The 15,993-nt window shown below is 34.3% G+C and overlaps 1 protein-coding gene across 1 annotated transcript in view; it reads right to left on the bottom strand.

Moving 5' to 3' along the window:
• VWDE (von Willebrand factor D and EGF domains) overlaps positions 1 to 15,993 on the bottom strand; it is an 88,988-nt gene that overhangs the window by 46,525 nt on the left and 26,470 nt on the right. The window contains 9 exon segments of the mRNA XM_061198235.1: positions 244 to 339; positions 1,615 to 1,687; positions 1,689 to 1,711; positions 2,289 to 2,384; positions 3,400 to 3,495; positions 3,571 to 3,672; positions 7,926 to 8,066; positions 9,638 to 9,710; positions 11,168 to 11,290. Coding sequence (XP_061054218.1) covers positions 244 to 339; positions 1,615 to 1,687; positions 1,689 to 1,711; positions 2,289 to 2,384; positions 3,400 to 3,495; positions 3,571 to 3,672; positions 7,926 to 8,066; positions 9,638 to 9,710; positions 11,168 to 11,290 — 823 coding nt within the window.

Genomic DNA, 15,993 nt, shown 5'->3' with positions numbered 1-15,993 from the left:
TCTTGGTCCTACAAATGTGCCAAGGCTGTGAGCCTAACATATGTTGAATAAATAAACATTTTACATAATAACTCATATATTTCTATGAACTGGTCATTTGGTGACCAAAACTGCAACAGCACAAGAAATAGAGTAAATAAATAAATAACATCTTCCCTTTGAAACTTGTCTTGTGCTTACTCAGAGCTCTGTTTGTGTCTAACTTTCCCTTTGCCTTTTTATTTATAAAGAAAGAGTAATTACCATTCTGACACTGTGCACCAAAGAATCCATTTGGACAGAGGCAAGTGTTTGGCTTATTACAGGAACCACCATTGAGGCAAACAGGGTCACACAAAGCTAATGAACAGCAGAGGAAGAAAGACCATAAAAGTTTTGTTATTTAAAAAAATGAAAGCTGTACTGAAGTACAAAATGGTGCATAATGAAATATTTTATTTTCACTGCCAGTAAAACCCATAACCTATAGTTTCTTAGACTTTGCCAAACATAAGAGAAGAGAAATAACTGGATAATAGCTTTGAAAGTTTGTTTATTAAGTTTACAAATATTACCAAGCTAAGAATGTGGAGGCTTTGATTAGAATTCAGAATGCCCTCGGTAAGCTGGAAAAATGATTGGAAGTTAGGAGAAGGCAATTCAACAGCACAAACAGGATAGTCTGTAATCTGTTCAAATACATGCAGCCATGTGTAGCTCTTTAAGTCACCTTCCCAATTCAAATAGGAACACTGCATTTAAGTCCTAGCACACATTGAAAACATGCTTTGTTTTTGCTTCTTTACATTTGTTTCACTTTGAAAGTCACCCCCAATTCCATTTTTCAATGCAGATTTTGCCAGTTCTCCAAAGTCTACACAATTTTCTTCCTAACTGCACTTGCCAGAATTAATTTCTCTTTTCTCTGCTTCCAAGTTGCTGTGCATTTATTACATCACTTGTAACACAACTTGTATCATAGTCTTTTTTATAATTGTATCCCATGTCTCCTTCACTACTGATATGCTACTTGAAATTGGGGCAAACATGAAATTGATCTTTGTTCCCCCTTGCATTATGCTTCACACACAGTTGTCAAGCTATGAACATTTAATTAAATTTATGTTGAGAAAAGTCATTAGATCATAATGGATTAAATTAAACATAGATAATTGCAAACACTGCTGCCAAAAAATTAAGCCTGATACTGTGAGAAATAAATAGAATAATGTTACGGTGTCCACTTAACTCAGAATTGCTTGAATGTTTAATGAAATAGAATGTCTATGTTGTGATAAAAAACTTGAAAGAGACCTAAATATTGCAACACAGATATGTTTCTCTCCACCATAAGGCAAGCGGATGAGGGAAAAATAAAGGCCAAAAATCAAAGTATTGGTTGGGTTGGATAACAGTAAAGCTGGAATACACTCTATGGTCTAATACAAGAAGAAAAAGAATGAAGATGGGACATCGGGTTTTAAAAATCTGTCTGAAATAAAAACTTTATTTGTCAGACTAGTTTTATGTTTTTGTCAGACTAGTTTTATGTTTTTGGGTGCAAGTCCTTAGGACACTGATGAATTTTAAAGTTCTTTTAAACGACATATTTATTGAAAATATTTCTGATTTTACCTGTGCTACAGGTGTGTCCATACCAGCCAGGCTTGCACTGGCAAACAACTGGTGTAAGACATTTACCTCCATTTTTCACAGTGCCTGTTACAAACTACTAAGATCAGAGGATAAAAATAAAAGAAAGGTAAATTAGGCTTGGAATTGGTCATATTATTGGCTATGACCTAGTTGCTCATAACTGCCAGTCACATCATCTAACGAATAAGATCAGAGAGAGATAAAAACAATTTATTTTTGGCTTTAAATGGTTTCCAGTTTTCACGTTCAGTTATTTTTGTTGTTGTTGTTAATAGACATGGGGAAAGTAGAAACCCACTCAGATGAATGGTAAATAAGACTTGGCTATTTGGGAAAATTATTAGTTACTGATGAAAGTGATCATAGACATAAATTAAATGAGATAAATTTATATACAAGCGAACAAATTAGAATTCTTGTTGTCTCAAAGAAGTGGTCATGGATAGGGTCAAGAAAAGAGTTGTTTCTAAGAACAAGCTTCTTTATCTTAGTACTAGCACCCAGTGCTCCCAGTGGTAGGCAGAATGGTAATCGTCATAGTAAATCATGAAGGTATATTTTTTGCTTAGGGTTTGGGTTTATCTCAGTTAGCATTAAAGCAATCAACTATTCAAAGGAGCAATTATATTAGACTGCAAGAGAGCTTTGCTTACTTGTTTCACACCTTGGTCCTATAAAACCATAAGGACAAGTGCAGAGGTTTCTAGCCAAGCAGGTGCCACCATGTTGACAAGGTGGTCTACAGTGTTCTGCAGACACAGATTATGTTAAGTCAGCTCTTAATTAAGAAAAAGTCAGTTTATATTTATGAAGCACAGCCACCATAAAACCTTCTGGTAAGAGCAATTTATAGTAAACTCAGTTCTATTTTAGCATGAAATTTAGTTCTGTGGGATTGACCGTGAGGTCACACTCTAAGAACACCTATAAATCATTAGCATGTTTGGGTTTATAAAACTTTCGGTTAACTAGATGGAAATATACAATCTTAGGTTTCTTCTGAAAATTGAGACCTGGACTTAGGCATTCCTGCCCTACAAATAGTTATATTTCTATAATTATTTTCATATGCAATTAATATTGAATGTTTCTGTTAGTTCACTCTGTTTACTGTAATTTCTTAATTTGTGCCTTGCCTTGTCATGAAAACATTTAACATCGCTCTCAGTTTATTAATAATTATACATGTACAATCTACTAAAATATATTCTTTTAAAATATTATTTAAAAAATAACAAATTTGTTTCCTTAAAATATTATCCATTTTAGGAATGCCATTTCCTAAACTCTCCACTTAAGATTTCAACCAAGGCAATAAAATTATATGGCTATAGACATGTGTTTAAAAATCATTTTTTAGGTTTCTTCTTACTACCTGATATCTTCTAATTATTTGGTATTTAAGAGTTTCTTGGAACCATGCTTGACAAGTTATTCAATAAGCAGGTGTCCTTTGTTTGAAGCTAAAATATTTGTAGGGATATGGTACCATATAACTAAATCTCAAAAAGTTATTTCTGAAGATACTTTTACCAAGGATGAATGAGCTACTGCTCTTCGGCTCTCTGATTTTGTAAATTTAAGTTTTTAAAATCTTCAATAAATTATTTTTCATAAATATTAACAAACTTGGATTCCCTCACCAGCATTAATAAGTATATGTTAATATGTACACAGTAAATGTGAATTATCTTTAAAAAAGTTTTTAAAGAAAAGACTGAATTGTTTTGGCTTTATTATTTGAGTTTTAATTTGAATTATCACCTTCATCACAGGTAGCTCCACCATGTCCTGGGGGACATTCACAAATGTTAGGCTAAATACATTTTTCATGGTTTTTGCAATCAGGATGACATACAGCTGTATAGAATAAAGCTCATGGTTTAGAAATATCAATTATCAGTTAAATTTGTTATGCAGACTAATGAGTGCTACACCTAGCAGTTTGGCAGTTAGAACCAGTGTAACTAGGTTTACATTCACATATGTTTGGGACAACACACTCCCTGTTTTTTCCACATGGATGTCTACAAATGGCTGTAGAAATCAAGGGAAAAGGCTGAATTGTAGATACAGTATGCACACATTGCCCATAAGCTCAATTGTATAATAAAAGTAAAATTCTCTGAAGTTGAAAATTTTGGACATTGTTATTAAACAGTAACGACTGCATACATCCATAAAATTATTTTTTCCCCTTATATTTGTTTTACTACTAGAATGACTGAGGTAAATGATTAATAGGGTAAGAAAAACATACCATATGAGGAAATTACTCCCATAGCAAAACCTGATGTTGGAGATGGCTGCTAACCATAAATGGAATTACAGTCTTTCAGAGAGCAATGAAGTTTCAGATACCAATTAGGTAAATGTTGGTGAATGGCAGGGATAATCAGAACATAAAAGAGCAAGATGCCAGGAACACATCATAAGCTTATAGGTTCATATTTCTTAAGCTTCTCTAACAACCTGATATATTCTAACTATTAGTCATTTAACTGAAATGCATGAGGTTTTTTTCTGTTTTATTTGCTAATAATAAGGAGTTTTATACTCTAAACATGTAATAATTGAAGGTTATTATCATTATTCCTACAGAAAAAAGAAAAAACGAAGTTCCTCTAGGTAACTGAGAACAAAGGAATACTCCAACAGCTTTGTTGCTTAAGTTGGTCTCAAACAAATCAAAACACAAATGAAACAAAACAATAACAACAGAACAATATCAACAGCAAAAAGTAGCTTCTAAGCCAGAAATTTGATTTTTATCAAAGAAAACAATGCTGATGATTGTGAAAAGAAGTAAACACTCCTTTCAAAATTAAAGTGATGCCTAACTTGTTTTATTCTCAAGAGCTGGAGGAATTACAGAGAAACCTAGTTTATACAAGTAAGCAAATATGCCAGAATTAGTAATTTAAAGTGCTAAATACCCTCTGTGAGCTGAAAAGAACCCAAACCACAGTGTTATTCACACCATTATTTTATATCTAGCTGCTTATTGCCAGGAAAGTCAGTTAGCCCTCTAAGGTTCTGCTTTCTCTTCTGTATAATGGGAAAAATAATACCCAGTATGTGGGGTCCTTGTGGATTATATGACATAATTGATACAGATTTTTTTCCAAAGGCCCTAGAACACAGTAGGTACTTAATACATATATTTATAATGTATTATATAGTTATAATGCTATTTAATATTAACTTTATGAAAAAAATTAAGAAACATCAATATTAATTTTTTTGAAATGTGAAGAGAATATGCACAAATAATAAATAAAATGAATAGAAATTAGTGAACTAAATAGGGTAAACAAAAATTAATCAATAGAAGAGCATATCTTCTTAAGTACTTAAACGTGAACTGGATAGTTTTCTTTGTAAGTTTTGAAGAGTTTTCATACTACCTCTGCATTTGATACCATCTCCGTAATATCCAAAGGGGCAGCATCCACATTGGAAGTGACCATCTGTGGTTGGCACACAGGAAACACCAAGAAAGCAAGGGGATTCAGCACAACTTAATATTTTGGTCAATCCAGGCTTTTCTGGCAAAATAGTGATGGCTCTAGTAAGTGATGATGCAAACCCATCCTTACACTGTGTGTAACCTTGGGGAGACCTGTTAGTTTGAGATTTATATCCTCCTGCCTCTGTTTGGATGGGGCCCTGGATAACATCCTTTACTTCACCATGGGAACTATTCAGGTTAATGCTTAAAGAACTACGGTTGTTTGTAGGAACTTCCAGCTCCTCCAGACTGAGGTTTGTACTGGGGTTATGATCCACGTGTTCAAAATCTGATGTCTCATGGGAAGTAGCCTTCTTTGAATGATTCATTCGAGTTGTGACTGATTTTAATGAGAAGTGTGAGATGTCGATTGTATCCAAGAACTTTTTCATAGTTGCAGAACTGTGGATAGAGCTTGCACCAATTAGTGAATGTTCTGTTGATAGTTGTTGCAAATTTATGTCTAAACAACCAAAAAAGAAAAAGAAATGTTAGTCAATAACATCTGTTAATCCTCTGCTCTACCCACAGTATTTAACATTAGGTAATTCATTCCTTCATTTAGTGTCTATTACTTGTCTATTACACTATACTAAGATTCGTGCAGCAATAAGAAGTTATCACATGGTTCCTGCCTTCTAGGAACTTATATAATCTATTTGGATACACAAGATAACACAGAATATTAAGCAGTATAGAAGTATTTGACTACGTAAAATTTTAATATTTCTGCATAAAAAGACAACATAGATAAGGCAAGCCATAGAGATAAAAAAGATAATTTCAAGTACACATTATGTAAAGGATCAGTGGCCAGAATATGTAAAGTACTCTTACAAATCAACAAAAAGTCAAAGAAAAGTTACAAACAGATAATTAACAGAAAAGCAAATTTCAATGATTATTTGAAAAATGCAATTAAATAGATAACCTTTGGCAAATTCTATTTAGAAAAAAAACAATGGAAAGATATAACTAAACAACTTTGAAGATGAGAAAACAGAAAAAGCTATATATATGAAAAGAATTTTAAATTATATAAGAATACTACATATAATTTTAAACTAAGAATTTGAAATCTCAATGAGATAAATGATTTTTTTGCAAAATATAAGTGATTAAATTGACTGAAGAAGAGATAGAGTAGATGATAGAAAAATTACTTTGAAAGAAATAGAAAAATAATCTAAAATAACCTCCTAAAATGATGCCAGGACAGCTGATCTAATGGAAAAAAATTAACCAAATTTCAAGGAAAGAATATTTTACAAAACTGTTGCAACACACACAAAGAGATGAGACATAAACATTTTGTCAGAGTGGCATAATCTTATAGCCAATATTATTTATGAAAATACATAAAAATTTAAAATGAAATACTAGTATTTCATTTAAATCAGATCAAGTGCAGCAGTGTAGTTATATATTATCACATCAGGATGAAATAGACTTGTATCTCAACTAACATAATTATATCAAGATATTAGTGAAGAAAATAATATAAAATAATGTTAAAAAGTAATTTGATACATCAATTTTTTTGTTAAAAACATTCTGAGAAAGTTAATCCATGGAAACATTAACAGAAGTTGTAGCAAGTAATAATTGTTCTGAAAAAGCATTTGATAAAATGTAAAACCCACTCATGACTTAAAACTAAAGAGAATTCTGAGAAAGCAATCAATGAAAGGAAAATTCTAGCAGAAACCTACAGTGATATCATATTCACTGGTGAAACATGAGAAGAATTCCCATTGAAACCATTAAGAAACAAAGCTATTCCAATCCCTACACACTTTGAACTGGAGGTCCCAGCCACTACAATCACAGCCTAAGTTTGAGAGCTGGGACAGGGCCATTAGATTGCTCAGGTTCAAATCTTGCCTCTGTAATTTACAAACTCTGTAAATCTGAACAGATTACTTAACCCATAGATGTCTCTGTTTACTCATCTGTAAAATGGAAATAAGAAGAGTTACTATATATAGCTATTATGAGGATCGAATGAAATAATATTTTAAAAATATTTTCCTAATGCTGGCACATCATAAATACAGACTAAATCTTAGTTACTATAAGAAAGTAAATGAGAGACAAACTCAGTATTTGCAAAAAATATTATGTTTTACGAATAAAATCAAGAAGAGAATCAACTATAAAAAATAGTGTAAATAAGAGTATTTAGTAAGGCAACCAGATACATGAATAACATTAAAATCAAGATAGCTTTCCTATATTGCAATAATCAACAACACCTTGCAAAATGAACAAATGCAATGATATCTTGCAAGATAAACAGCTGATATTACAGTATGCAAAGGCATAAAGAAAGGTAATGAGAAACATGGAAGATCGTTATGGAGACAGTAATAGAGTGTTACATTGAATAAAACAAAGAGTTATAAAGAAAGCACTATGAAGAAGAAAAGGCCTTATGAAATAATGAGCTTCTCATACGTTTAGAGTTTGAGTAGATGTTGAATGACCAGGGATTTATAGAATGTAAGTTTGAAATGGTCACTTCCAACCATAAGCTTCTCTGAAATCACCTTAAATAATGATATAATTTGTTCATTACACAACATGAATCACTTTTCTAGAATATAAGCCAGAGGATTCAAAAGATTAGCAAGAAAAATAATAATTTGTAAACTGCATTATATAATCTTAGGTGAACTTTTTGAAAATAAAAATTCCTGATGAGTAAATATGGTAATCTTGTGGAAAACAAATGAGAGGTATTACTTGTCATTAGAGTTTAACTAAGACCATTACTTACTAGAGGCATTTCCATTTGTTGGCTTAACTTTCCTCTCCCTCTGATTGGCATTTTTACCATCCTCTTCCTTAGTTACACTGTTGTCAGACCTTGTGAGAACCACAGTGTGTTTAGTAAATTCATTTAAAAACTGTGTTTCAACTGTAAATGTATACATGAAAAACAGATCAGAATTAAACTTATAAAACTAAAGCACTGTGAATAAGAACATAAAATAAAAATGTCACTTGGATTGAACTCCTTGCAAATTAGATCAGAGAACTGGCTTAAATGTCACATCTTCAGCAGATGCTTCTGTTAGGGACTGAATTGTGTTCCCCAAAATTTCTATGTTGAAGCCCTAACCCTAAATGTGACTGTATTTGGAGATACTTTAAAGGAGGTAATTAAGGTTAAATGAGGTCATGAGAGTGGGGCACTAATCCTATAGGACTGACACCCTTATAAGAGGAGGAAGCACATGAAGAGTGTACATGTGAGGGTACAGTGAGAGAGCAGCCATCTGCAAACCAAGGAGAGAGGCCAGAAACCAATGCTGCTGGCAACTTAATCTCAAGCTTTCCAGAACTGTGACACAACGAATTTCTGCTGTTTAAGTGACCCAGTCTGTGGTGTTCTGTTACGGCAGCCTGAGCTAACTAATGGATGTTCCTAGAGTCACACTCACCCACTCAATCAATGCCACCCATCTGTGTTCATTCACAGAACTTTGTCCTTCACACTTATGTGTCTCTTTACTCCACTAGTTAGGAACTTCAAGAATAAGAACTGCATTTTATTTGCTTTTATAGTCATTGACTCTGGTGCCTGCCATAAAACAAAGTAAACAACAACCAACAGTAAAAAATTACTTTGTCTTAACAAGCATTTTCCTAAAATACACAAATGCCTCTGATAGGGTTAAGAAACTTACTAGTCACTCAGGTATAATGGAATTTGGTTCAATGTGCTTTTGTCTTAAATTCCACTTGATAAAGGTCTTATTGAGAAAATGGGCCACTGTTTGGAAAAGACGGATGTTAGATCACTTTAGTGCGCAGAGTGGAGGGTTCAGTATTTGGGACTGGATATTGATGTGAGTAGCTGAACTAGTAGGGAATTTCTCTCACCATCCTGCAGTGTGCTCTTCAAATCTGTTATCTCCCGTGCTAGACAGGTCCACCCCAATTTGAAGCACAAGGTGATATCATGTAATTAATATATATTTTTCATCAAAATACGCCTTGTTTGCTTAATAATACCAAAGATACTGACTTTTTATTTATTTATTTATTTATTTATTTGGCTGTGCTGGGTCTTAGTTGCGGCATGCGGGATCTTCATTGCGGCATGCGGGATCTTTTTAGTTGCAGCATGTGGGATATTTATTGTGGCATGCATGCAGGATCCCTGACCATGGATCGAATCCAGGCCCCCTGCATTGGAAGCGCTTAGTCTTAGCCACTGGACTGCCAGGGAGGTCCCCAAAGATACTGACTTTTTATAATTTACTTTTCTTTGACATTAACTTTTTATAATTTACTTTTGTCTTTTTAAGTTTTTAAAAGATTGATATCCACCAATGTTTTTCCTCTTTTCTCTGATTCTAAGTGCTCTCCCTGGGAAGTTTCATCCCTGACTGGTGACCCTAAGAATTATATCTTTAACGTTATCCCCCTTCCTGAGCTCCACTTGGCTATTACATAGTCACCTCAGTGTCTATGTTTCCAAACTGAATTCATTATCTTTTCTCTCTGAAACTATTTCTTCTTCCTCATATTTCATGTGTGCCTTAGTCAGCTCGAGCTGCCATGACAAAATATCAGAGTAGGTGGTTTAAACAACAGGAATTTATTTTCTAACCATTTTGGAGGGTGGGAAGTCCAAGATCAAGGTGCAGGCCCATTTGGTCCCTGGTGAGAGAGCTTTCTTCCTGCGTCCCAGACAGCTGCATTTTCCTTGTGTCCTCACCTGGCAGAGAGAGAAAGAGAGTAAGTTCTCTGGTGTCTCTTCTTAGAAGGACACCAACCCTATTGGATCAGAGCTTCTCCCTTATGACCTCATTTACCATTAACTACTTCCTTACTCCAAATACAGCCATATTGGGGGTTTAAGATTCAATGTATGAATTTTGGGAGGACATGATTCAGTCCTTAGCAATATGAATGTCAATTCTACCCACTCAATTTGCCTAAACCAAGTACTGTGACTCTCTCCCTCACCATGCTAATCCCAATCGCTGACCAAGTACTATCAACTTGCTTTTTTTTTTTTGAAGTATAGTTAATTTACAGTATTGTGTTAGTTTCAAGTGTATAGCATAGTGATTCAGTATTTTTGCAGATTATACTCCATTATAGATTATTACAAGAAAATCGGTATGATTCCCTGTGTCATACAGTATACCTTGTTGCTTGTCTGTTTTACATATAGTAGTTTGTATCTATAATCCCATACCCCACATTTGTCCCTCCCAACTTCCCTCTCCCCTGTGGTAACCACAAGTTTGTTTTTTACGTCTGTGAGTCTGTGGAAACAGACTCAACTTTCTTCTTTAGTGTCTTTTTCATCCTCGTCTTAGGTCGGAATATCTTCATGCCTTTCCTATGTTTGTAATATTGTCTTAACTCTTCTTCCCACCTTCACACTTGTACAGTTCCTTACCTGCAAGTGGTCCATCCTCTACACTGCTCTTAAGTAGACTTTCTCAGATGTAAACCTTATCATGTTTCTCATAGTTTGTCAGTGATCTGTCCACTGGATACCCCTGCTACTCTTGTAGCAGTCCCTTTACCTTCTCTATTCCAAGCACGCTGAATCCTTCTCGGTGCCCAAGGTGATGTTACATGCCTCTGTACCTTTCCTCATGCTGTTTCTTCTGCCTAGAATGTCTCTCTCTTTCTTGATCAGATACATCAGATTCAGCTGTAGTGATACTTCCTTTTAAAAACTTTTCCTTGTCCCTCAAGGTAGACATGATTCCCTGTGTACTATTCCTACTATTCTCTCTAGACACTTCTATCAAAAGACACAGAACATCATATTGAACTGTGATTACATGTCATATTTCCTGCTACTATACTCAAACCTATTAGGTCAGAGGACATATCTTATATATTTCTGCATCCTCTGCATCTAGCTTAGTGCATGACCCTGAATGAATGCATGAGTACAAGAGAGAATGGAACTAAGTGACCTGAATTAATTAAATGCAGCAAAAACAGAAACAAAAACAATTCATGCCAGAAAATAGGGACTTTTACCATGACATATTTTTCCATCACCGTAAAATGCTTTTGGACATGAACCACAGGTATTGAGGCACTCTGCTCCTGAAAAGCAAGGCCTGGATTCACACTCATCAACATCTTCCTGGCAGTTTTTACCTTAATAAAATATAGATTGAGAATTCAAATTATTTAATTTGAAAAACATTACATGTCAAATCAAAGATTGATTTCTTTTACTCTTTATGTATGTCCTGGTAACTCCCCCAAAGCTGTCATATATAAAGAGGAGAGAAGTGTACTGTTTTAAAAATTTACTATATAATTAAACATAAGGTTATTAATTAGATTCTATTTAACATTAAGCAAGACCCTTCAAGTTTAAAAGCTTTTCGCTATAAATAAGACTTAAGAAGGCCATTAATATTTTAAGGCAAAAATTACCATATTATAGCAGTAATTTGTACTTTGTTAAAAAACTCATTGATTCTTTAAGAAGTTATTAGAATGGTTGCCTGCTTAGCTTAAGGACAACAATTCAGTCCAGTTATTGCATTGGCTGTAAAAATCCATAAAATTTTTACAGTGTGCTAGGAAAGTCAGTCTTTCTTCAATAAAATTTTTTGAGATGAGGTGTTGCTCTTTGAAATGTTTAACAACTTATTTGAATGAATATATTGACAGTCATTAATGATGGTAACCCCTACTATAGTAAAATCCATGAAGAAATCAACATCCGAATTCTTTCAAAGGTAGTCTGTAGCAAAATAGCCCCAAATAATGAAAATTTTTATTTTAGATATGCTGAAGAAAATCAGAAGACCCCTAAATGTCCTGTCTAGTTCTATTATTATGTTAAAATAGATGTATTCAAGGAAAATATCAGCTCAGTAACTGCACATTTACTTATTTAATATTTATATGTATTTTAATTAAAGAAAATATTGGTATGAGTTTTTTAAAAGCCTTGGGAAGTTAAAAGTCAGTCATATACTTATTTGGGGTTTCCGGAATCAGACATTTTGGAATAATTAATGAGTTAACAAATATTCTAACATTTCATTTGATTTCAACTCTTATATCATGATATTTTTAAGTTAATGAATTATCAATAAAATTCTTAAATGATAATTTTTATATTTCCCATGGCAAATTTCTTTATTATTCTATACTATATTTCAGTAGTAATACATTTAAATATATTTCTACCTACCAAATATAGATAGAAATGTTTAGGAACCTGCAAAATACAATATAGACACAGAATATTGCCAAACTATAAAAATGAGCAAAAATTTAAGAGTATAAGTAAGCAGGGCTTCCCTGGTGGCACAGTGGTTAAGAATCCGCCTGCCAATGCAGGGGACACAGGTTCGAGCCCTGGTCCGGGAAGATCCCACATGCCGCGGAGCAACTAAGCCCATGCGCCACAACTACGGAGCCTGCGCTCTAGAGCCCGCGAGCCACAGCTACTGAGCCTGCGTGCCACAACTACTGAAGCCCATGCACCTAGAGCCCGTGCTCCGCAACAAGAGAAGCCACTGCGATGAGAAGCACGCGCACCACAACGAAGAGTAGCCCCTGCTCGCGGCAACTAGAGAAAGCCCGTGCACAGCAACGAAGACCCAACACAGCCAAAAATAAAAATAAATAAAATAAATAAATTTATTTTAAAAAAAGTTATGGAGCTGTTGATAGCCACGTATTTCACTATGTGGAGAAAGCTAATACCTAGTGAAAGGGAAAAATGAAGCCCACAAACAGAGAAAAGCAGAACCATGACAGACAGATACACACACACACACACACACACACACACACACACACACACACACACAAATGCAGACAAACTGAGTCTTCATGGTGTTCAAGTCCCAAGTTTAAGCTTTTTTTCCTGAGAATTCAGCAGTCATATTCTATCCTGATTCTGTGGAAAATGCATTATCCTCATAATAAATATCATTTTTGCTCAAGCTAGTTCAATGTAACTTAAACTAAATAAATTCTAACCATTCACCCTATTTAATAACTCAATGGCATACCATATTTAAACTTTGAGTACTATTTTTCAGTATTGAAATGCATTGTCTAAAGAAGAAAAGCAAGGATAATGTTCTGGGTACTGATAACTACACAGAAAACTAAAAAGATATATCTTATTACCAAAATTTAGATTTAGATTTTTAAAAAATTTATGACTGTGTAATGCTTTCAATGGCTTGGAAATAGTAAGTGTGCTGATGCTTCAATATTGTAGGTCAGCAGGAAAAAGAATGGAAGGTAAGAACACACTAGTCTGTGGCTAGTAGAAACTATGCTGCTGAAAGAGTGAGCCCTAGAACAAATCTCCATATTTAAGGGAGTGTATACAGTCTGGTCTAGCAGATATATCAGTGGTTCCCTTCTAGCAGAGGGGAATGACATCAATGCCTCAGGGTAGTCATGATGTTGACACTTAGATGGATACAGGGTCTCTTGGTTTTGTGTGTTGAAACAAGACTCCAGGCAATGACTGGGAATTTAGGGGTTATTTCCACCCCTTTGTTTGGAGAGCTTACCCCAAATGAGGAATAAACAGGGTTCAATTTCTTTTCCATTCATCAATATTTTGGGAATATCTATATGTACTGAGGATATTCTGATGAAAAGAGATCACAGAGGAAAAGACAAACAAATAAAACATTTTCTTATTGCTATAACCAAGATTCAAATAAGGTGTAATGAGAGAGAAAGAAGCCACTAAGTCTAACCAGCACAGTCAAGAAGACTTCAAAAAAGCACACAGCACTTCTCTTGAAAGTAAAAAAGGAGACTGCCATTTGGACACTGGGAGCAGAAACAGAGTGCGATTTAGCAAGGTTGGAGTGAATACCATGTGAAAAGACAACGATGCATGAAACAGCATGGGATTTTCCTAGAGCACATGCAGGAAGTTCAAGCCTGCAAAAACAGACAAGAGCTGGATCATGAAGGGCCATTTGTTTCTAGGATAACAACTTGGATTTAATCCTATAAGTAAGTTATTTAAAAATTGGATTCTGTAAAGTCCTAGCAGCTTTTGGGGAGAGTGAAGGGAATGATTGGGTGTTTGGCGCTCTGGCTAAAAACTTGTTAAAAATTACTGCTGCAAAATTAGAAAAGAACATATGTAATGTGCTAGTATTCATATAAAAAAAGAAGGAATTTACCTTCTCCTTTGTGCAAAAGAAACACAGTAAGGATAAACTAGAAAATAATGAGAGTGGATACCTTCAGGGGATGGATGGGAACAGGATGGAAAGAAGGGGTAATGGGAAGAGGGAGGTAGGGATGAGAAGACAGTGACATTTCTCTGTGTTGTATACCTGTTGTATGGCATCAACTGTTAGAACCATGATAATATTTCACATACCTTCCAAAAAAGTATATAACTAAAATCAACCAGAGTGTGAAGGAAACTCAAAATGGAATATAAATATTAAAAAATAAACCTAATTGTATTACAAATAAAATACATAAACATTCTAAATGGGGTGAGAAAGAAAATAGTTAATCTATGTAAGATTGTTTTGGCTAGTGAATGTATTTTCTTTCTTTCTATGGTTCTGTATAGTGTTAATGAATTCCAGAGTGTACTCTTTATTTATAAGCTATTTGGAGGAGGGAAGTAGTATGAGAAAAAATATCACAGGAAAATACATATCTGAAAGTAAGAATAAAATGTACTTTCCAAGAAAATATAAACCTATAAAATTCTCTCGTCAAATCACTTAATTATAGTGTGAGTCATATGGTTTATTCTGCCAAGAACAATGTAATGACAACTCTCTTGAGTGACATTGCGGTGAATGAAATAATACATATATATTACATTTTCTATTATGTGTCTTATTTCATTGGGGTTAGAATATTTCATGGCTCATTTAGAAAGGCTCTGCTCATAAAATCAGGAAATAAACGTAATTCTTGTGTATAACTATTTGATAAAGACACAAACAAAAGTTATTTCCTCAAATTCTCAATCTCAGAATCAATTTAGAGAAAAGGTAAAAAGAATGCTAAAATATGATTTGCTGTTGTAAGTTTTTATCTTATCCATGTAGTAAGTACTTTCTAAATTCAAAGTGCTTTCCTTAAAATAAAATTCCACTTAAATAAAGAAAAGGAAGACCATATAAATAACCATCAAAAATAAGGTGTACACAGTGTTCATTGCAGCTCTTTTTACAATAGCCAGGACATGGAAGCAACCTAAGTGTCTATCAACAGATGAATGGATAAAGAAGATGTGGCACATACATACAATGGAACATTACTCAGCAATAAAAAGAAACGAAATTGAGTTATTTGTAGTGAGGTGGATGGACCTAGAGTCTGTCATACAGAGTGAACTAAGTCAGAAAGAGAAAAATACCGTATGCTAACACATATATATGGAATCTAAAAAATTTTTTAAATGGTCATGAAGAACCTAGGGGCAGGACAGGAATAAAGACGCAGACCTACTAGAGAATGGACTTGAGGACACGGGGAGGGGGAAGGGTAAGCTGGGACAAAGTGAGAGAGTGGCATGGACATATATACACTACCAAACGTAAAATAGATAGCTAGTGGGAAGCAGCCGCATAGCACAGGGAGATCAGCTCGGTGCTTTGTGACCACCTAGAGGGGTGGGATAGGGAGGGTGGGAGGGAGGGAGATGCAAGAGGGAAGAGATATGGGGATATATGTATATGTATAGCTGATTCACTTTGTTATAAAGCAGAAACTAACACACCATTGTAAAGCAATTATACTCCAATAAAGATGTTAAAAAAAAAATAAGGTGTAATTTGATACACCAATGTTCAAACTGAGTGATCATGTCTGTGTTTGGTGGTCTC

Source organism: Eubalaena glacialis, chromosome 8, assembly GCF_028564815.1.
Source record: "Eubalaena glacialis isolate mEubGla1 chromosome 8, mEubGla1.1.hap2.+ XY, whole genome shotgun sequence".
Classification (NCBI taxonomy): Eukaryota; Metazoa; Chordata; class Mammalia; order Artiodactyla; family Balaenidae; genus Eubalaena; species Eubalaena glacialis.
The sequence above is the reverse complement of the archived record's forward strand: the minus strand, read 5'-3'. Positions and strand labels throughout refer to the sequence as shown.